A 24,376-nucleotide genomic window follows, 5' to 3' on the forward strand; every position below is an offset into this window, starting at 1 on the left:
ACATCCTCAATTGGCACTGTGAAAAGACAGATGATTTTCAGCAAGGGAGGAGCCTTCCTCATAGTAAGGTTTTGATAGGAGGTTACCCTGCCCTGAGAAAATTTTGAAAAAGATTCAATCAAAAGTGCATTTAAAGCACAAGTTTGGAATAAATTAGCTGAGATCACTAATGCATTGAAAAGGGACAATCACAGTGCTCTATGTGCTGATTTGAGCTAAAGGACAATACTGGGAGCACTGCTGTTATCAGAACACCTGTGACCTGTCTACACCCCCTGGGTAAAGCTGCTCCCTCTCAAAACTGTCTCTGTTGTAGGAACCTCTCTCCACACAGCCCCATGCTGCCTCTTTTGTTGAAGCATTGTCTGCTATAAGAGCCTCTCTAGTCTCTGCCTCTCTTCTCCTTCAGACCCCATGGACCCGCTGCAGTGCTGCACCCCTCCGAGGCCCCTTCGCTTGCTCGGTCAAATGATAAATTATATTAAAATAGTCCATTTATTTGGTAACCCGTCCCTCATGTAGTCTCTACTGAGGCTGTGTCTTCACTTACTTACACACTGTATGTCTTTACACCATTGTGGCGGTGGCGCACACACAGCCCATATGTTCCTTTTGGCGCTGGGTGGTCATGGGCAGGAGGCAGCTGAGCTGCATGTCCTGCCTGCCTGCCTTTCAGTGGACTGCAGAGGGCTGCTTGCAGGCCTCGATGCGCTGATGCATACGACTGCTTGGGTACCAGAGCCACTACCACTGACAGCGAGTCGCCCTTAGTCTGCACCCCCCCCCTTCTATGAGGCTGCGAGGCACCAGTTGTGTGACTGTTTGCTTGTACTGTCCCTCCCTATGACCCCGCTCGCCTGCCCCACCACGTGTTGCCCATACTGTGGCCTCAGTGATGCTGCGTGCCCCGCCAACACTCTGCATCTGCTGCCTCAGTGTGACTGGTGATGTCTCTTCCTGCCCTCAGAGTGTTGCCCGTGCTGGGGTTACCGTTACTCAGAGAGCATGGCCGTTACAATCTCTTTCACTGGGCAACAGGAAGAGTAAATACATCAAAACAGTGTGCGTCGTGCGAGCAATTGTAAAACAATTGTAGCCACTAAGGCAGACTATACATGCAGGTTCTTAGAGTCTGAGATTCGCCCACTTTGAGATGTAAACAACGTTTCATAAACTCGTTAACAGGTACATAACAAAAGTCAAAATTACTGATGGTTAATGGCAATTACTTTCATTTCCTACATTTTTGTCATTAATGTGAAGCAGCTTTTCTGGAAGCACCGAGCACTGAGTGACACAGGTAGTTCAAAGCTGTGAATTCCCTGTGAACAGAATGTAAATTATCTGAGCAAGCGATAGTTTACGTATGTTGCTTTTCAATTTGTCCTAGCCTAGGTACAAAAACGCATGTCATCTGTTTGATATTTTTGCAGTAAGACAGAAGATGAAATGCAGTCTGTCAGCAAATGCCCCCATGTGTGCACAATCGTGACACAACATAATAAAAGGGGTCTTATCATGCGCGAACTTAGCCCAATGTGCGTGTTCTGTCCCTGCTGACTTTTGATCTTGCAGATTACAGATTTTTGATGTTCAGTCTAGTGATTTACCCTCTTGGCACTGCAGAGCAGAAACACAGAAATCGTGGCTGGAGAATCAGTGATTTACAAGATAACGCAGACTTCATTTTCTTGACATGGGCTTCAAATTCATTTTCAATTCGGAAGAGAATGTGGCATCACTTATTTACAGATCTGTGCGCTTGTGGCTTTTAAATGTAGTCTTATGCTGGCATTCACAAATAATCCTGAATTAATATAATATGAAATTTGTACACAGTAATGATCAGTGTAACTCGTATTTCTTAAATATACAAATACACTGGGGTAAGTGTGTGCTTTTTGTCAGCCGTTGGACTTAAACCAAGTTCAGTGCTTAATATTCACCCAATTTCTCCTCCCCGAATCGTCCCTCAGACCTCCGTGCCAGTTGGAGGCCCTTTGCTCCTGATCCTGCGCCTGCGGCCTACCAGGCCCTGCCCTGCTTCATCTGCGCAGCTTGATTTATTTAAACGAAAGTTACGAAACCATGATGATTTGGCCGCCGCCGCCGGCCTACCAATCAAGATCATAATTTTAATAAAACGGACCTGACCAGTAATAACCATCACGGCTGCTAGGCCCTGCTGCCAGCCTCGCTCACCCAGGTCGCCCTCACCTGCTGAGCAGTCCAGAGACCTAGGGGCTATAATGTACTGCAGCGCAGCAGCAGTAACTGTAGCCAACCTCACCTGTGTCGTCGCTCCCGAGTCCCGATATAATATTTTCAAAGGGCGTGCGTTGGTTGCGGAAACGTGGTGGCTGCTGTCTGGTGAGGACGGAGAGGTGCGGGTATGCTGGGGCGGGCAGCGAAAATGCGCGCACATTAATTTGCATTCTCTGCGCAGGCGTCACTGCCTCTACCCCCAACCCCCGCAGAAGACGACCAGCAAAACCAGGCCTGCCCAACAACAACTACTGCTGTGTCCCGCCCACGGGGCCTCATCCGCGGCCGGAAGTAGTCTGAGGAGGAGGAAATAATTTAAATTGAGTTGAGAATCGAACTCCGGAGGAGTCAGTGTCAGTGACGTGACGTCACCGACCGTCACGAGAGTAAGCGTTTGTGTTTACAGCAAAACAGCATTCCTGATCGATTCGAGTCAACCACAACCAGCACTGTCTGTATGACTCGTCGTCGGTAACTTTATTAAACTTCAGGAAACAGCATACATCACTTGGCACCACAGCAGTAGCACAGTACCCACGCTCTCTGTGTGTGCCAGTGCCACTCACGACTTAGGACATGTGCACTTCTTAATGCAGCGTGCCTCCGTGACTGTAGACCCGGCCCTCATAATTAAGTGCCGGTGCTAAGCACCGGCAAGCTCCGGCTCAAATTAAGCCCTGGATAGCACCTATCTTTAGGCAACTAGGTACCCATTGGTACAGCGATGCTTTGCGCATTCTAAAATCTGATTCTAGCATGCTAATGTCTGTGCTGATGCTACATATTTGGGCAAAATGTGGATTAGTAGAAGGTATGCACTGACCATGTTATTGACGTATCTTTTTTATATTTTAATATTTTTTAAATTATTTTATACATGTATATATTTATTATTCTGGTTCTGAACAAATTATAGAACTTTACCTGCATGACGGGTCATGCTCTTTTTTTACGTCTGACTTTTGCAGACAGTTCTTGGATACAATTTTTAGCTGTTCTCTGCTTTTTTTTAACTCAGATTTATTTTTTTCGTTGGATAGTCTGAGCTGAACCACCAGCTATTGGGAATCAGTAATCAATCTTCGGACTGCTCTGTACTTTATGCACTGCCACTTTTAAGGCATCAATCAGATATCGGAGGGGTTAGCTTCTTTTATTAATCCTAGGCATAGGCTCCGGTATGAAGGTTACCGATTCTATTTACTTAATGCACATGCACCTTTGTGAACTTTCTTTTTCCCTGCAGTATTAGGAAGTCTGGACTCTAAAAAGAAAAATGTACATGCTGCTACGGATTAATATTTTACATTCGATCTTCCTAGCATGTCTGTATTGTATTGTCTGTTTGTGATACTTTTATGGCCGCAATGGCCGAAGTAGTTATTAACTGACTACCATTCAAACTTTCCATTTTAAAGCAAAAAAAACGTTACCTACAACACCCAAAGCGTACTTGTAAAAAAAGGGAGCAACAATGGCATTTTCTTGAAATATTTCCATAGCTGTAATTTGTAAAGCAGCTACATGGTCTACACCACATACATTTACTTAACACTGCTGTGTAGATGTGTTAGCACTCCAACAAGCCAATGTAGGTCAGGCAGTGTTTTCAAGCTACTGCAACTCACACGCTACCTCCACTTCTTTAGAGAGACTGCTTCAAAGTCTGTGGAGAGCATGTGTATCTACAGCCACACATGTCAGTAAACGGATTATGTTACTTACCCTATAAGCATCTGTTCGTGGCATGTAGTGCTGTAGATTCACCTGTTCCCTCCCTCCTCACCAGACGCTTTTGACCGTTACAGTTACAGAGGATAACAAGTCGTTAGTAGACTGAAGCACTCAATAGTCCTGCCCACGTGCTGGGACCCAGGAGAACTTCAAGGCAAAGAAAGATCTTCGCCTTTCTTGGAGAAGGCCTGCAAAGACACTTAAGAAAGGGACAAATTGTGCAGCCTAAAAACATAGGCGCAATGACCAAATTCTAAATCAGGAAGTAAAAAAAGGACCAAACCAAAGTATTTGTTTACAATTTCAAGATGTTTTAGCAAATAGCATAAATCTCCCTCACAAACCCTTTTTTAGGTCGAGCCTGGGCAGTGCATGCGCTGCTGCGAGGTATGTAGTAGCGGAGCATGGGTCTCGAATTCTTGCCCACCACGCCCATATTTTTAATTGGCTTGTGTCATTGTCCTTTGTAAATGCTGGCTTCCAGGTCGTTATTAGACTTGTTAGTCCCTCCTTGGTACTGCCTTGTCTGCATTTGTACCTCCCATGGCGACTGGCATTTTTACATCTGTTGCGACATGGAATGTCTTTTTTGTCTGTAAGCACTATTTTCTTTAATGAGTTTCTCTACTGCAGGCAAGACTTGCTTTCTTCGCCATGCTCACTTTTACTTTCAAGCAGCCTCGGACAATGAATGGCGACCACTTCTATGAAGTTAAATAGGTCTCGGATTTACAAGAGTTTGAGCTATTGCAATTATAAATGATAATTGCTTAAACTCTCGTAAATGCGGGACCTATTGCGTTGCAAATGCTTGTCATGATGGAGAGCCTCATAGGCGGCATTATAAGGTTATAATTTGAGGCTCACCCTTTAAGAACCTAGAAACCACCAATATCCCATCATGCTTAGGCGGTGGCAGTTGCTTCAGTTCTTTTTTCCGGCTCCTACTGACAGGACCCGGATGCCTTGAGATTGGCTTTTTTTAAGGTTTTGTTGTCTCAAAATTCATTACAAAACTTAGTGACCACACCTTTATTCAATGTCTTTCATCTCTCCCTGCCCTTTTCTGTTTTCTGACAAAAAAGTGAGGAGTTGAGTCAAATAAATGCCTTCGTTATTTAACCAAGATGAGAGGAAGAATGCCAAAGCAGACCCTCTCCAAGTCTGTATCCTCTGTCAACCACCATCTCATGTTCCAGACGCATGTCATTGCAGGAATTGTTCGCGAAACCCCTTGCCTGAAAGGGAGAAGATTTCTCTTCATAGGATTGAAGAGAGATGAAGCACCCAGCCAGAAGGTGGGACCTCAGAGCAAGAGGAAGGTCAGTCTTCCACCAGAGTTCGCTCTTCAACCACTAGAGTATGTGAGGGGTTCTGAAAAGAGATTTTCTGGCCAAAAACATTGGTCCCCATCGACGTAGAGAGAATTGACGTCGAGGCAAGGTATGGCTCCGATTTGTTCACCGTCAAGAGATGGATCGACCTTGAGGAAGCACGGTCGTTCGGCAGAGGTAACGTCAAAAGACCATATACTACTGACTTGCACGTTGCGGTTTTGGAGTGCATCGTCGTGGGGAAGGAGAGTGGCTTCACATTGAGAAATAGAACCACTTCAAAATGTAGTGAAATGTCGACATCAAGGAGACTAGAAAGGAGGAGGAGAATATATTATTCTCTAGAATCTCAATATTTGAGTGTGTATTCACCTTCTCCCATTCTGGTACCATCATCTCAGTCTCATCACCCTACATTACCCGCTCCACCTCAGTCTCTTCCGCCACCACCACTGGTGCTACCTTCACCTCCTCAACCAATAGCATCTCTTCCACAACCTCCACCAATAGCATCTCCTCCAGTGACTACAGTTCCACCTAGAGGGACTCCAGCTCTGAGCAATAGGTAGCACTCTTGAACACGTCACTGTTCTCACCATCATGGTCATCATAGTCCTAGGCACTCATCAACATCCTTTTGCTGGTCCAAGATCTTACCGAAGACATACAGATACTTCGCCCACGTCTCCACACGAGGATATTCTCCAACATTATCGGACTCTCCACCTCCTTGTATCTCACCTTTGGGATGACATTTCAACCTTCCAAGAGGTCCTGTATGAGGGGTGGCTAAACTAATTATAAGGCTGTCGGTCCCAACATCTCCCACATCGGTGATATTCGAGACACTACACCAATGACAGCTTCCAGACCTCGACTTTGGTTGGTGCCTTACCTCTGAGAACCTGCCATGGAGCTGTTTTTGACACTGGCCATAATTAAGCCTCCTCTGTTAAGGCTTCAGAAGAAATATTGCCCCCCCCCCCCCCCCCCCCCCCCCGGATCAAAACCCTCTATTCCTCTGCTGTGATCCTCCACCAGCGTCTATGGTAATATTATTGGCCAAAAAGTAACATTCTTCATCTCTGTCATCTGCTACTCCTGTTAGAGAGCAGGAGACTGGACGCGGCAGTCCGCAAAGTCTGCAGCATGGCAGCAACATCAATGAAAGCAGCCAGTGCTACAGCTCTCTTTGGCAGATATGACAGGCCTATTGGCTTACATCCAGCATTTTACTGAACATTTCACAAGAGAGAAGACTTCATGGAAATAGCCAGCGAGGGGGCAATGGTGTCTAATCAAGTGAATAGCGCAGCACCAGATTCTTCCCAACTTAGCCGCACATGCATACGGTCACTGAGTTACCTCACAAAGGCATGCTTTCCTCTGGTTTACATCCCTCCAGCTGAAATCACAACAACGTATACAGAACTTGATATAGGTCCCACACTCTTTGCAAGTCACGCTGCTAACGAAATGGTGAGATTGAAAAGCAAAATGGAGACCCTCAAAGCAATGGGTCTAGAGAAACCAAAAGAATAAAGATCTTTTTGACTACCAACATAATTTTTATTCTCTGAGGGTTCAAACCAGTCTGTGGTACACATGTAGACCTCAACAGCAACTTCAAAAGTCACACCAGTGAAAATAGACAAGAGGATGCTCTGCCCAACATTCCGCCCAAGGGGCTAAACAGGAAACTGGATCCAAACCATGAGTTCTCTACCCCCACTCAGCTACCCCCACCATCCCCCTCCCAGCTACCTCTTCTGTTACTCCGGTAAGAGTCGAATTTCTCTTTATCTAACAGGGTGCACCCTGCCAGCGTCCATTCCTCCAAAACTGTCCAATTTCCATATTACATTGCTACGGTCAGAGGCCAACATCCTTTTACAGAAGAAGGCGTGGACGCCACAGACAAGGGCACAGGCATTTACTCCAGTTACTTCCCGGTTGCAAAGAAAGACAAAAACGAATTCAGACCTATGCTTGATCTCAAAATAGCCAACAAGTGGATTTGACTTGTGAGGTTTCAGATGCTGGCATCAGATCTACACCCAATTACACCAAAGAGATTGGCTTTGCACCATCAACCTTCATTCACAATGCATACTTTCATATTCTAATCACCAGAAAGCATTGTGGGACAGGACCATTATATGTATCCACTACTTCAATTTGGCCTAAAGTCAGCAACCAGAACGTTTTCAAAGTATGTGGCAGTGGTGACAGCCCATCATGTCAACCTCAACAAGTCCACCGCAACTCCGGTTCAGAATTTGTATTACTTGGGAGCCTCCAGCGACGCCTATTGATCCTTCAGAAATGTCATACTCTCATGAAGGTGTCTCATCCTACAGTGAAGGCAGTATAATCTCTTCTCGGCTTGATGGCTTCCTGCATCTTTGTCACCCCAAATGCTCCCCTCTGCATGCGGCTTCTCTAAGAATGTCTAGAGGACCAGTGGGAACAACTGGCGGGCAACTGGGAAGACCAGGTCTAACAGTCTCAAAACCGTGTAAAACATTTCCTGAAATGGTGGTGCTCTCCAACCAATCTCTTGCAATGCATGCCACTTCACTAACAGGTCCCCTTTCCCAGACTATAGCGACAGATGCATCACTACTAGGATGGGGAGCCCACAAGGATTCGGGGCAGATATTCAGATGGAGAGATTATGTACTATATCAATCTCCTAGAATTCCACGCAGTTCATCTATCGCTTAAGGTCTTTCACCTATCATTTACGACCACACCTTTGTGTTGTTCAGACGTACAACAGAACCACCATGCACTACCTCAACAAGTAGGTAGGGATGAGGTCCAGAGCCTTGTCACTTCAAGCCCAGGCGATTTGGAGATGGCTCTTTGCCAGGAACCTGAAAATAACGACAATTCACCTCCCAGGTTTCCAAAATGTTCAGGTGGACACACTTGGCAGAGTTCTAAACGAAAACCACAAATGGGTCTTGCACAACGAGGTCGTACAAAATATCTTTATTAATGTGTGGGCACCCCAACCACCACAGAAAATGCCGCGGGACCCTGGGGAATGCCCTATGAATTGACTTGTCCAACACATTTCTTTATGCCTTTCCACTGATTCCCATGATACCAACAGTCCTAATCAAGCTGTCCCACTCGAGAGCCAAGATGATCCTCATAGCTCTATAGAGTGGCCACGTCAATGGTGGTTCATGGACCTTCTTCACCGGTCAGCGCATACACATCTCAAGTTGCCATTTAGCCTAGACCTACCAAAGAAATTCGGAGGCCAGATGCTTCACCTCAACCTCTCCTCCTTGAATTTATCTATATGGCCCATGAGCTAGTGCAATATGGCTATTTGAACCTACCAGACGACTGCATGGGGTTCCTCAAGTACGCTATACAGCCTTCCACCTGTTCTGTTTACACCTTCAAGTGAAAGATTTTGTGTTTGGTGTCACTCGAATGTGAACCCTACTAAGTGCCAAGAAGATATTATTCTGCCATACCTTCTACACTTGGCTACATTTGGCTTGCAATTCTATTCTATAAAGGTTCGCCTGGCAACGCTTCCAGCCTATAGAAAATAGAAAATGTCCTTCACAGACCTCTGTTTTCCAAAATGCCTGTGATTTTAAGGATTTTTGAGAAGGGTTGAACAAGGTTTACTCTGCCATCAGGGATCCCTCACCTCCCTGGGAACTTAACATAGTAATTTCATGCCTTATTCAGGATCCCTTTGAGCCGATTCAAAAAGCCTGCCTGCAACACCTTTCTTGGAAGACCGCTTTCCTTGTAGCTATCGCTTATGTTATCCATTAGCTTGCAGAGTTAGCTTGATCCAAGCACGTATTCTCATAAACCATACACACTTGTCCACTCCAATAAAGGGGTCATGAGGACTCATCCGAAATTCCTCCCCTGGGTGATTTCGGACTAACATGTCAACCAGACCATCTCATTACCTACATTATTTCAGAATCCCTCTTCTCCAGCGAAATAACTCTTCATTCCCTGAATGGGAGGAGAGTTTTAAGATTCCATCTCAATAAAACACAGGACATCCGCAAATCAAGCCAATTGTTTAATAAATATGGTCTGGTCCGTATTCTTTTAGCCACTTTCAAACAATCCATTTCCAGAAGGATAGTTTCCTGTATTTGGTTCTGCTATCAAGAAGCTATCAAAACCGTCAGCTAAACCTAAGGCACGCTCCACTAGAGATAAAGCAGCTACTGCTGCCTGAGAAATATTTCTATTGCGGATATTTGCAAAGCAGCCACATGGAGATCAGTTCACACATTTACCAAACACGATTGCCTAGGCTCTGATGCTAGAGCGGAAGCTCAAGTATGGCAGGATTCTCTCAGAAATCTATTTGCTTAAAGTCTTCCTTACTTTATCCTATATCTTCACTGCTCTTAGTGGGGATGGGCTTGGTAATCTATCCCGTACTTATGACTATAAATGGAAATCCTTTACGAAAGAAGGAATAGTTCTTACCTACAACTCCTGTTCTCTCGTAGTGGAATTTCCATTATAGTCATGAGCAACCCTCCCTCCCTCCTTGGTGGAATGGACAGATGTATCCATGGAATCTACGTATTATCATACATTGCCTTTAAAAAAAAAAAAACTGAAGCAACTGCCACCGCCTGAGCATGATGGTATACTGGTGGTCTCTGGGTTCCTAAAGGCTCAGTGTCTCTATTTTGAATCTTACAATGACAGCCTATGAGGCTAGGCTGCCCTGACACAGGGAGATGTGAGGGAGATTCATGTTTGCTAAAACGTCTTGAAATTATACACAAATACTTTGGTCTGGCCCTTGTTTAACTTCACGATGAATTTGGCCTTTGTTGACTATGTATAGAGGCTGCATAATTTGTCTCTTAAGTGCATTTGCAGGCCTTCCTGAAGAAAGGGAAAGTAAACATTTAAGAAGACATGTATTGAACTGCTTCAGGGTCCTCCCCTGCATGTAGGTGGGACTATTCAGTGCTTAGGACTGTAATGGAAATTCCCCTATGAGAGAATAGGAGTTGCAGGTAAACTATTCCTTCCAGGGTCTCATGTTGGTGGAGAAATTCAAGGTTTATTAATGTAATGAAGATTCCTATGATAGAAACTAAGGCTGCATGTAAGTAACCTTTACTTCTCTTCATATGGGTGAATGCCACCTAAATGTGGTTCTTCCAAATGTATGCGCCTTTTTTGATTCCCTAGCAGTTGTTTATAACATTGTTTTCATGGCTTCTAGATTTACCAGTACATACAAAGCCGGTTCTATCGATCACCTGAGGTTTTACTTGGAATGCCATATGATTTGGCTATTGATGTGTGGTCCTTGGGATGCATTCTAGTGGAAATGCACACAGGTGAACCTCTTTTCAGTGGTTCTAATGAGGTAAGCACTGTCAATTATTTTCTTCTGTTTACATTTACTTTTGTATAAGGCAGCATATCTATTTTCACTTTGCATTTCCTTCTTCTCCTAGAAATGTAAGCAGTACATATTGCAAATTATATCCAAGTTCAGTCTGTTGATTAGCCTTTTGGCAATTCTGTTTATAGTTCTGTACAGTAGTAAGAACATTGAGCATTTTGGTGAACACAAAAGCAGAGGAACACATTTTTATTGGTCAATGAGACCCAAGCAGTAGGAGCATATACGAAACGTCAACTCCTGTATTGGCAAATATATTTACTTGTCAGGAGGCAGATAAAGTGACAGCAGAGTGGAAATTAATGTATTAGATAATATGTTGTCAGACTGAAATCATAAAAAAGAAGCAGTAGTTTGCAGGTTGACTATAGCATAAGTTCATTGAAAAGGTCTTGTTGCTGGGATTCTGCACATACACAGCACTATACGCAGGAAAACAGGACCTCGATGTATAGGGGTTGTACCTTCCTACCACCTTAGTACCCCAAATCCCTTAACAGACTAGCTATAGTGTCTTTCGTCCTTCTACATATTTATGAAGCTACAAATAATTAGACAATCCAGAATCGTGGTAGCAAGACATACCATTCCACTCACTCATACATTTTTTAAATTATTTTTTTATTTATTTTTTTTATTACTTTTTTTTTCTCGTGGTGATTCCAAAGAAAAGAAACATTGATTACATTTGCATATGTGTTGCAGTAGGCCATGAAACAAGATCATTATACTTAGTTCAGGATTTTACACAGCCATTCAGCCCACAACCCGGGGGTCGGGCGGCATACACATGGAATAATTCAATCTGTAAAACAGGAGATCTAAGCCCACTTCCTACACCAGACGCTTGTATTCACCACTTTTACACTTAAAATATTTTTTTCTTAAAAACCCAAGAAAAGGAACAACTCTAACAGACCATAGGTGTTGCCTTCGTCCAGCCAGATGCGGCACCATGCTACAACGCTGCAGTTGAGCCTATTTGTATCCAGCTAGATTGGGGAAAGTCCGGCATTACAATACCTATCCCCAGTGTGTGCTCTGTGCCCTATGCAGGCAACCCGCTCAGTGCGAAGTCGTGTCTCCCTCCACTTCCTCCGTGTCCCTCACCTCAGTACCCCCCGCTGACTCTGCCTCCCGTCTGAATATGTATTCAAAGAACAATCCCCAAAAGTTCTTGGGTCTGCTTCGTGGTGGTAATAGCTCACAGAAATTTTCTGACTGCGTACAGCAATACTCCAAATCCCTAAACCATTGCTCTGTCTTCGGGAGCGGCCTCCTCATCCAACACATAGACACCCGCCTTTTCGCCAGGAGTAGCCCTAGATCTGCGAGCTTGTGCTGCGCCTTAGGTAACGGCTTTGAATAGCCTAACAGTACCAAAAGTGGCAAAGGGGAAATGTCGCCCTGTAGTACTCTCTTCAACTCCCAAAATACTTCCTTCCAAAAATGCTGTACACCCGGGCATTCCCATGCAAGATGTATAAATCCCGCTTCGGGCGATCTGCATCTCACATTCGGCACTGCCTCGAAGCCCAAACCTATGTAGCCTATCAGGTGTGTGGTAAACCGTGTTCAAACACTTAAAATGTACCAGCCTGTGCCTGCCGTTCATTGAAACGGTTCTCGTGGTTGAACAACAGTAACGTCACATCTCATCCGAAATCTGCGTTTCTAAGTCGCGTTGCCAATATATGCGTGCCTTATTATATCCGGAAAATCGTTCTGTCATAGTTATTTATACAAAGTGGATACCATTTTGATTTGGTTCTTCTGTCTTAATAACGTGGGTGAGCTCCCTCAGTTATGGGGGTTCCTGAAGATCCACCCCTAAGTGCTCGCGCCAAGCGTCCCTTACTCTGTGGAACTGAAAACGCTGCTCTATCGTAGGACATTGCCCCTGCTCTTCTATATCCTTCATTGTTTTCAAGGTGCCATCAATGAACATATCCCCCGCCGTACATATACCAAGTTCCTTCATAGCCTCTGACTCAATTATTCCTACATGGGGTAAGCCACACCAACCATTCAATGGGGATCTGAGGGGAATATAACAGCACCCCGGCGTGGTACTGCAAGATTGCATGCCAGGCATCACTCATACTTGTCCACAATAAGGATGGTCAGAGTCACTGTATAGTTAAAAATGTTTATTTTAACTATAGTGCTCAATAATGCAGTATACTAGCCACTACCAGCAGCAAAATGCATAAACCTAACAGTTAGCATTGTTACAATACCATAGAATATGAAGGAGGATGTCATTATAAGCCACTATAAGGCCTAACCACCAACGCCTTGGTAAGTTGAAGTTTATTATATAAAGGAAGATATCTGGGGGTTTGTCAGCATACACCATACCTTAGAGCCACATGGTAGCTTTACATCAGAGTAACAGCATAGCTCTTCTTCAAGGAAAGGTTTATCTCCAAGTGTTTGTGAACAGCATGCAACCCTGTAATATCAAAGCACAAGCTCTCCAGCAGTGCAGCAGTGTGTAGCATGTATTGTCTAGGTACTAGGGACTGACCAGATCAGAATAACAAGGGGCATGATTTTCGACCTTGCACATTGTGTTCAGACTAAAATCCAGGGACAGCAGAGATCGCAGAACGCAGACCGTTCTCATGTGAAAGGCACAAACAGTCTTGCAAAATAAACTTGTGTAGTAACTTGCGCAAAAGCAGCATCCTGGCAGCAGAGCTCATGCTAACTTAACATGTATGCACCCGTTAGGGTAATTCTCGACATTACTATCTGTGTTTCATTTATTGAAAGGCTGCCTTCCTAAAGCAATCACATCACTCGGGCACATCAATGAATTGGAGACCCTCGCACTTCAGGAATCTTTTTTCCCCACAGCCACAAAGACAAGTTGTCTTTTATAACCAATCCTAAGTGTTGCAGCATGAATCCTTTTCTGGAGTTACATGCTGTGCAGTATTCCGCCATCTAGTGGTTGGGTCCAGAATAGTTGTTTTTTTGTCTTTTTGTGTTTGGGCGTTGTCGAACACAGTTTGGTGCCAGGTATGTCCCCTGCGTTACTTCGGACGCGCCCTGGAAGTTGTACTTTTAGCCAGCTTCAGATTTTTTTTTTTCTGCCGTTGGGTCTGGAAGCAAGCGAGGACGCTACCGAAAATCGCAGAAAACCCTGAAAATGTTTTTTAAAAGTGAAACCTAAACATGGCATGGACGACATGACCGGAGAACACACCTGGCCTTCGGAGACTTCTTCAATACAGACTACCGCCACCATGACGATGCATGGTTCGACAAATGATGAGGTTGGGGCCATGGAAAGACCCCCTTAAAATTCTGCCTCGAGAGCCACCACAAATTTGCCCAAAGTGATCCATATGAGGTGTGCAACCTCTGTTTGCTCAAGGACTAGGATTGTGAGGTCTGTGCAGTGTTTCTGTCGAAGGCTCTCAGGGCACTCTGAAAGCGGAGATAGGGCCACTACGTGACAATGGCCCAGGGATAGAAGAAACCTTCTTTGAAGGAATTGTGCCTCTCCAGCAACAAGGAGGACCAAGGAGTCCCAGCAGAATCAACACACACCGGTTTGGATGTCGAAATTCTCAACTCAGAGGAAAATCGCACCCAGAAAAAGATGGCAAAAGATGCAGAAAAGACATACAAGGTAAGACACCCATACCCGCTGGAAACGAAGGGCCACGAAAAGAAGGCACAGCCGAAGGCAGCACAGACGCCGTATAAAAAGGCGATGAAAGGTCTGCCGTGATCCAAAGCACCCCATGGAACCCCGGCCAAGGTACTCAGACGAGGGAAGATCGCTTAAGGCGTCGAAGCAGAGGGTCGAGCAAGAACCCACGAAGGCAGCTACTCCACCCTCAAACACTGAGTCCACCATTTCAAAAAAGAGAAACTCTCCAGTCACCGACACCGTGAGAACCCTCTAGGACAAAGAAGAAAATGGCGGCACTCCTCCAAAAGGAGTTTGACGAATCACTCAAGGGATTTCGTATACCTGCGATTCCCACCGTCTACACCAAAAACGTTGACGCCGAAGAAACGGAAAAAGCCGAAGAGGAAGAAGAGATCCTCTATTCGTGTCCAACTCCCGAACCACACAACAAGGACGTTGAAGAGTAAATCAATGCACTAGAGGAAGAAGAAGCCTCTGAGAATTTCGAGGATCAATGGAACGACACGGAAAGTCGAGAGGAGGAAATATGCTGCTATCCCTCAAAGGCTTCGCCTTCAGATGATATCGCCTTCTATAACTGACTCTTAAAAGAGCAGCAGACTTTTTTGGGATCGCCCTTGAAAAAGAAAAGGAGGTAACAAGCTTCCTGCTAGAGACATTAGCTCCTGCCATCAAGGCCAAACAGTATCTTCCCATGCTACAAAGCATCGTGGACCAAGGCAAGGAACCCTTCAACGATCCAGCCTCAGCCAAAGGAGTAACACCAAGGGTTGAGAAGTACAAACCTTCCTCCAAGGACCGTTAGTATATACAGGTTAATACTGTACCAGACTATTATTGTCACCACAGCAAGGAAGAGGGCCAACTCCCTTTCCAACACCTGTCCCTCTCCGGAGAAGAAGACTATAAGAATGAACATGGTGGGCATAAAAATAGAAAAGGAGGCAGGTACGCCATGGCGCATTGCAAACTCAAACACCCCGTTAAACAGGTATGGTCACCAACAATGGGAGGACATCGAGAAGCTAATCAGCAAGCTCCCAGAAGAAGACCTGAAAAGAGGAAGATGCGTTGTTCAGGAAGACAAGAATATTGCAAATACATGCCGAAAGTCCGCAATCGATGCGGCAGACACCTCCAGCAGACAAATGTGCACAGGCACCACACTAAGGAGAAATGCCTGACTAAAAATATCCGGCTTTAGCAGGATGTGCAGTCCTCCATCATTAACAGACCATTCACAGGGGGACACCCTGTTCGGCAAAGAAGTTGACAAAACCCTTCAAACCCTCCAACAAATAATGGACAACGAAACTGCAAGAGCTTTGGGAGCCCTGCAACAAAGAGGAGCTTTTAAAAGAGGAGGGTTTAACAGAAGGAATCCCACAGGAAGAGGAACCTTTGCACATGGACAACAAATACTTCATCCAGAGCCGGCCCAAGGAAACGGTCAACAGTCAAGCCAACAGGCCGGATATCAAAGCTGGCAACAACAGCCAAAGCAGTCCTTTTGTGGAAAGGTAAAAGGCAGTGGCCAACCCTGAAGAGGAAACTACAGAAACTGACTCATGCACAAAAGTAAACTTACACACTACACCAGTGGGGGATAGGATAGCACAATACCTGCAATAATGGCAAAATATCACTACGGACAAGTGGATATTAAATATGATAAAATATGGGTACTGACAAAAACACCACCAGCAAAACGGCCAGAAATAAGAAGGTGCCACAAATCAGAACTCACACAGTAAGAACAGAAATCAAAGAGCTTTTTCAAAAACAAGCAATAGAAATGGTACCAAAAGGAGACCTTTTCAAGGGAAAATACTCCCCTTATTTCCTAGTGCCCAAGCAAGACCAGACCTAAGGTTCATAAACAAGTTCATCTTAACAGATTTTAAGATGACTACTCCAAGAAATAATACTACAAATTCAAAGGGGACATTACATCGCAACAATAAACCTCAAAGAAGCATACTTGCACATTCCCATGAACAAAAACCACAAAGTATCTCAGATTCCTTCACGAAGGAACACACTATCAGTTGAAGGTGCTACCTTTTGGAATAAAATCTTCAACAGTGCCAGCCGCAGTAGCAGTACACCTACAAAAGGAAGGAATACATTTCTATCCTCATCTAGACGACTGGCTCATAAGAGCAAATACAAGGCAAAGATGTCACAAACGTGTTTGAACAGTAATCTTCACACTCCAAAAACTAAGATTCTCAAATCACAAGAAGTCCTACACAAAGCCTGAACAAGAAAAAAAAATTCTTACGGGCAAGACTCAACTCATTACTGCCACAAGCTTATCCAACCCAAAAGAGGATACAAGCCATCAGGCTGGAAACGTCACTTTACCAGAGGGGTCAATCTGACAGTGAGGGGAGTCAAACTCATGGGCATGATGGCATCATGGATCCCACTCATTCCTCATGCCCGCCTCCATATGTGACCCTTCCAGGAATGGCTTTCCAACAATTGGTGTAAGAAAGTGCCTCTTTGTATACTGGACCCAAGTAAGGTACAGTGTGCACATAGTCCACAGTCCCCAGAGGTTTGGCAGAGGTTAAAGTTAGATATAACCTTACTCTCAAAAGTGGTAGCTTGATCGAGCAGTAAGGCAGGATCAGAGGACAGTGTAAAGCATTTGTTGTACACACTCAGTCAGCAAATTGCCTCACACACTCAAGAACTGAACTCTAGGTCAATTGTTTTGTATATAAAAATGTATTGTTTTATTTTAGAACCACAAGTAGGTATAATAATACTTTCTCAGATGCTACAGTTGAATACTTTCAAATAGCAGTAGACTTTTCAATGCAATAAATACAGTTGTTGCAATATTCAACACAAGTTAAACACAGTTTATAACATTGAGCTCAATGAGAATTTTAAGTACAATGCAATATCAATTACTTTACGTATGTTTTTCTTAGGGCTGGATCCTGGGTTCAGCCCTGGTGCATCTCCTGTAAACAGTTGAAAGAAATCGTTTTTGTTACACCGGCAATTTTCAAGAAATATTTGTATGTTTAAAAAATAGACTGAAGAATTTCTGGCAAAAAACAGCCAATGTTATCTCATGGAGGAAAATTAGGTTATCGGGAAATCAGTAGTTACTACTTTTTAGGGTCCGTGCTTGGCACAATGATCCAGTACTGGGAGCTCTCCTGGTAACAGGTTAGTAATTTCGTTTTCGTTGATAGGGTGATTTTTTGTGAATATTTCAAAGGTTCAAAACTCAACACTTAAAAGAATTTCCAAGTGAAAACCAGTCAATTTTACCCGATGGAGAAAATGTAGGTTATCAGTTTCCAGGTCACTTGAAGCAGAAGACGATGCAATACATCTTCAAACTCTGGGGGACCCCATAAACAGACCTATGTGCAACAACACAGAACAGGAAATGCCAGTTCTTGGCCTCCAGGTTTCAGCACCACCTGTCAAAAGGGAATGCCCTGACAAACTGGTCAGACATTTGCATAAGGTTTTCCACCAATACCCCTAATCCAAAAAGTCCTAAAAAAAAAAAGCAAGCCAACCAAGATCAAACCTATTTCTCATTGCTCCACAATGGGCCAGACAAACATGGTACTCAAGTCTGTTAGATTTGTCTAAGGGACTTATAATCAAACTCAAGGCAGACTAGGACCTACTAACAATGCAACTGGGCCAAATCTTCCACCCAGAGCCAGTGTCACTCCGCCTAGCGGCCTGACACCTGAGTACACAGTTTGGTCATCTAAACTTGCCGCTGTGAACAATGGAAATTCTAAAGGAGGCAAGAAAACAAACCACAAGAAAATACTATGCCGCAAAATCGAAAAGGTACACCACTTCATGCACGACAAACAATCTGATGGACTCAATCTCCACACAAGAAACACTGTTCATACATCTAACACACCTCCTAGACAGTCACATCAACTACTCAAGCCCAAACGTACACCTCGCAGCTATCGTAGACTACACCTGAGGAAAATCCTGCAAGACCTTCTTCACAAGACCTGTCATAAATACATTCTTAGAGGTGTATAAAAGAGTTGCACCCCCACGGACATCTTCAGCTCCCATGTGGAATTTAAACCTAGTTTTGACGCAACTTATGACAGAACCATTTGAGCCCATGCACAAGGCAGACCTCAAACATATCCTAAAACAACATTCTTAATAGCTGTCACTTCTTTACAAAGAGTAAGTTACCTACAAGCATTAACCATAGAAGAGCCATACATTCAAATCCATACGGACAAAGTAATCCTAAGAATAAATCCTCAATTCTTAACCAAAGAGGTGTCTAAAGTATCACTTCAATCAAAGCATTCTCCTACCAGTCTTCTTCAAAGACCCGCAAACAAAAGGAGAAAAGAGTCTCCATGCCTTGGATGTAAGGAGAGCTCTACTGTACTATCTACAGAGAACAGAACAAGCTCGCAATAGCAAACAACTGTTTGTTGCATACTCACATACCAAGAGAGGAACATCGTCACGAAGGCAACAATTGCACAATGGATAGTCCAAAGCTTCCAACTATGCTATGCCGCCATGGGAAAAACCCAAAGCCTAGGGCCCAAAGCTCACTCAAATAGGAAAAAACTAGCAACGCTAGCATTCATGGCCAATGTGCCAATAGACACCATATGTGCTGCTTCAAATGACTTACAATACAAGCAGCAATTTTGGTGCAGTATTGGGGGCGGGTTGAAGGGATAGGAAAAGACTGCACAGGGTGAGCAGGCTGCCACGAGCAGGAAACAATACTCCATGGTGAAAATGAAAGCTTATGTCCTGGGATTTTGGGTGAACCACTTAAATACAAGCTGCGATCTCATAGTGGTGGTGGGTGCCAGGTAAAGGAGTAGGGAGAGATGGCACAGGGCGAGTAGGAAACAAGACGCACTGGTAAAAATGGAAGGAGTGGGGAGCGACGGCACACAATGTGACTGGAACAGCATTTGAGCTTGTAAATGACCCATTTGGCAACATTTAAAAAACAGCATGAAACTGCATCAATACATGCTGTGAAGGGCGTGCAGCCAGAGCTGTCGACTCTGGAGTTCGTCTTTGCACAGGCTTAATATCCTGCGATTTTAGACAAATCACTTCAAATACAAGCAGCGATTTCGGATGAGTGGTGGGGGCAGGGTGAAGGGAAAGACGGCAGAGAGCGAGCAGGCTACCACAAGCAGGAAAAAGAGGTGGTGAAAATGAAAGTAAAGCAATGATTAAACCGCAATGCAAAAGCCGACCAAAACATGAAGCACAGCGTCCATAAAGCAGGTGCTGTGCTGACACACAAGCTGAGGCAAAGAAAAAAAAATAGTGCGCACACAGAACCTATATAAAAAAAAAGACCACATGTAACGAGGCAGTCTCCTTGGATGGTTTAAAACACAACAAGGCGGGCCTATTTAAGCATGCTGCCCAGCCATAGGCATGCATTTATAAAGGGGATGAACAGGAATGAATGGAAACTATGTGAGGTGCTTCAAGCCCCAATCTAGATTACAGCATGCCTCAGAGCAGCGAATGCACTGCCCAGGCTCGATATAAATGTCAGTCCACGACTCACTGAGATTTCTCTTCCTATGTTTACAAATGTTTTATAAAGCCGATTCAAGTCCCTAGAAGATCAAAGAAAAGTCCCATCCTTATTGTCATATTCTCCCATCCGCATGTGGTGAAAGATTAATGTTCAAGGCATGTGAGCTGTAGATCACATGCTTTGCATACTCCTGCCATCTAGTGTTGGTTCCGGATGTTTTGTAGTTTGTTTTTCTTCGAAGAAGTCTTTCCAGTCACGAGGTAGGTGACTCCTCCTTTCAGTGACACTTCGCCTTGGGCATCAACTCCATTGTTTGTTTTTTCCACCATCTGGTTTGGACGTGAAGTGCTTCACTCCGGTTCAACACAATTTCTTCTGTTCCTTCGGTGCCCAAGACACAGTCGACGGTATTGTTTGATCGCGTAATCCCATTCTCTGCGTATCGTATTTACTTGAAACACCCTCTTTCAATCGAGAAGCTTGTGGAAGGCCGTCCGGCCTACCTGCGTCGGTCCACCTCGTAGTCGATGGAACGGACTCCATTCAAATTCTGCCCTCTGTGCCACACAAAGTTTTCGCGCACCGACTCACACAAATTTTGCAACCTGTGCTAGTCTCCGGAGCACAGAGAACAGGACTGAGACGCGTGCAAGGATTTCCGGTCGCGGCATGCAGAGCCAACACACAAGTTCCATTCCGGACCTCCTCGGGGAAGATTTGGAACAAAAGGCCGGAGACTGCATCAGAGCCAAGGGAGAACAAGATCCCATCTCCATTTCCGACTACAGATATGAGGGGGGGATGACGAAATCCCGCAAGGGCAGCGTTGCGGGAGTACTTAAAGTCCACCTCAACCCAAGAAGGCTCCAGTCCAACTGTCCGCACCAAGAACGTGTTTTCCGACGCCCTGCCCTCTGGCTCGGCACCGAAGCACAGCCAAAAGCATTCCGACTCCGAGCAGAACCGGTTGACTGGCTCCCACCAAAAGCCGAAAACTCTTTCGGATCCGAAATCCTCAGCATCCTAAAGGCCGGCACCCAGAACACGGGCACCAAAACTTTTGTCACCAAAACAAACTGTCGTGGCCATTCCATCTAAAGAACAACATTACGATGTTCTGCCTGCCAAACCGGATCTAAAACAAAGGGAGTTATATATCCACCCAACTACTAGGCATATCACCACAAAAGTAAAAATTAAAAGAAAACCTAAGACAGAAGACACCTACCACAGCCCTTTAAAAAAGAAGAATGTTTGTACTAATCCTGCTCCTCCTCCCCTTCCATCTCCTCAGCCTCATCCTATAATTTCATCTGAACACTCACCACCATATACATCTGAAGATCAGGATGATGGGGATGGGAATGGGTCTGGGGACAATGTACCAATACTACCAGACCCCTGGGCAGAATGTAATATCAATTCCCCACAGGGAATGATCCTGACCTATACCCTAAGAAGCCCTTTCCACCGGACGACTGTGTAGGTTACATAGAGCTGCTGGGTAGAGTTACTAACTACCATGGGGTTCTGCTGCGTAAAGAATCCCTGGAAGAGGATTTTCTTTTCGGAACCCTTAAACACAAAAATCCTCACACGCACTTCCTATGCTCAAGTGTATGATCAGACATGTGGACGATATCTTTAGTGACCCAGTAAGGGCATGTATCCATACCACTAGGGTAGATAAATAGAAGTCTGCACCATCTGATCCAGCTTACATGGTGGGCATAAGTCTAAAGCGCAAGACTAAGTGCGGGATGGACAGCTCATTTCAAATAAATCAATCAGGTGTGCGCTAGATGCTGCAGACACTGCTTCCACAGCTGTGAACATCAGCGTCCTTTTAAGAAGGCATGCCTGGCTACGTATTTTAGGATTCAAACCAGAGGTGCAGACTTCTATCCTGAACACACCCTTTGATAAAGAACACCTCTTTGGCCTTGTGATAGATTCTTCATTGGAGAAAATCAAAAAGGACACAAGTGCCCTCATCCATGGGAGCCCTTCAATTAACACCAAGAGGTGTTTTTTATTTGGTGATCCTTCTACCGCGGAGGATCTTAATTTCTCCTCCGACTCTACCGCCAGCACATACAAATCTCCAATAAGGTAATGCAAGGTGGATTGTTAAATGCATTCAAACTTGTTATGCAGAAGCAAAAAGTACTTTAACTGTACCCCCTAGAGCGTATTCCAGTCGCAAATTAGGAGCCACTATAGCTTTCTTAGAAAACATCCCCATAGTTGACAATTCGCAAAGCTTCAACATGATCTACATCTCACACATTCACCAAGCAGGATTGTGTAGATGTATTAGCGAGACAGCAAGCTAATGTGGGCCAAGCAGTACTTGGAACGCTATTTCAGACAAATACAACAGCTACAGGTTGGCCACCGCTTTGGGAGAATACTGCTGTATAGTCTGTGCATGACTTGAACGGATATTATTACTTACCCAGTAAACATCTGTTCTTGGCATGTACAGCTGTAGATTCACATGCATCTCCGGGTTCCTGTAGCTTCTGCTGTTCTCTTTATTATATGTACATATGCATGAACATCTTTATTATACTCTTTCTAACTCCATTCTCATCCTCTGCGGGAAAACAATCTAACAATGGAGTCGATGCCCATGCGCACTATCACCGAAAAGACTTCTTCGAAGAAAAACAAACTGCAAACATCCAAACCCAACACTAGATGGCAGGAGTATGCAAAGCATGTGAATGTACACGCTGTACATGCCAAGAACAGATGTTTACTGTGTAAGTAACTTTTTCTTCCACTGGATACTCCTCAATAGTCATAAGCACTGAATTATCTCCGCCCACATGCGTGAACCCGGAGCATATACAAAAATACATATATATGTGTATGTAGTAGAAAAAGAGTACATAGTACAAAATAAACACACACATATACATGTATAACATAAAAAATATATGCAGCCCCAAACATATCCAATAGGCTTACATGTATTGCTCTAGTATGAAAATAACATATAAACATATAATGTAAGAGAATGACATGTACAGTAATAGCATTCAGCAAAAACTTATTTTCATCAAAGAAAACAGGTAATGACAGGCAATTAGCCTAAAGAAGGCTGCATAAATAAATAACATCCCTGTACAGAAAAGGAAACTAGCACCTCGCCTTTAAGGCCTCAGAGACCCTAAGCACTTCGCCTTTAAGGCCTCCAGGAGACCCCTCCTCCCATCATGCACCACAGATGACAGTTGGGTCGTTTATTTTTTCCATCTCCTTCTGTGAGGAACCTGGAGCTCGAGCTTAACTTGATTTTGACTTTTTCCAGTCCGAATTTGTATTCAAACGATTTTCAATATTTCTTGTTACTGGTTGGATGTACCGGTCTTTTTCTGACTAATTGGTCATTCTTTTCAGTCCGATATGCAGCCTTTATTTTATAAATGTCCTTCCTGTGGGAAAAAGATGACTAAATCCGCAAGAACATTGAAAGACACAGAGAAGATCAGGCTTCTAGGCTTGATGGAGAGAGGAAAACGTCTTAAAAGTGGCTCAGAGAGTCATCAGAGGGCCCTCCTGTCCGAGAAAACGGCGAAGATCTACATCACCAGAGGATAGAACTAAGAAAAAAACATCACAGCATGCCATCGACGTCGAGACCAACTAAACAAGTATGATAGATGTCGAAGATGAGATTGCCGTCGAGAGGTAGGTCGAAACCTACGTCGCAAGCGAGATTGTCATCTAGGACCAGATCGCTGTTGAGGAGTAAGTTGACGTCGAGACCTACAAAGCAATTGAGATCGACGTCTAGGACAAGATCGTCATCGAAGTAAGTCAACGTCGAGACAGAAAGTGCACTGGCTGCCGATGCGCCAGAGGGCGGTCTTCAAGCTGCTTGGCCACGCCCATAGTGCCCTCCATAAGAGAGGTCCTACCATCCTCCAGGGGAATATCGAATTCTACGTCCCTACAAGGAACTTACGTTCACTCCAGTCTGCCCTCGCTAGAACTAAACGCATATATAGAGTAAGGGCTGGTGGTCGCTCATTCTCCCACCTGGCAGCAAAAAAACAGAATGAGATTCCCCCTGACCTAAGGTTTACCACTAACTACCTCCTGTTTCGAAAATAACTAAAGACTTACCTTTTTCCTAAATTCTAATGCTCGCATCAATGTCGGTCCGTAGGAGTTTCAGTTTTGGCTCTTTGCTGTAAAGAACCTTCTACTGTGTTTCACGCTAACAGAGTAGTTCTCAAAACACATCCTAGTTTGTTGCCTAAAGTAGTCTTGGACTTCCATATTAACCAGACTATAACTTTACCTACTTTTTTTCCGAATCCTTTGAATTCTCCCGAAAGATCTCTTTACTCCCTATATCTCAAGAGGGTTCT

At 44.4% G+C, this 24,376-nt stretch overlaps 1 protein-coding gene across 1 annotated transcript in view; it reads left to right on the top strand.

Moving 5' to 3' along the window:
- LOC147701406 (dual specificity tyrosine-phosphorylation-regulated kinase 1B-like) overlaps positions 1-24,376 on the top strand; it is a 493,059-nt gene that overhangs the window by 373,885 nt on the left and 94,798 nt on the right. Inside the window, exon 7 of the mRNA XM_086930085.1 lies at positions 10,582-10,728. Coding sequence (XP_086786211.1) covers positions 10,582-10,728 — 147 coding nt within the window. The remainder of the gene's footprint in view (positions 1-10,581; positions 10,729-24,376) is intronic.

This window comes from Lissotriton vulgaris, chromosome 7 (assembly GCF_964263255.1).
Source record: "Lissotriton vulgaris chromosome 7, aLisVul1.2, whole genome shotgun sequence".
NCBI lineage: Eukaryota > Metazoa > Chordata > Amphibia > Caudata > Salamandridae > Lissotriton > Lissotriton vulgaris.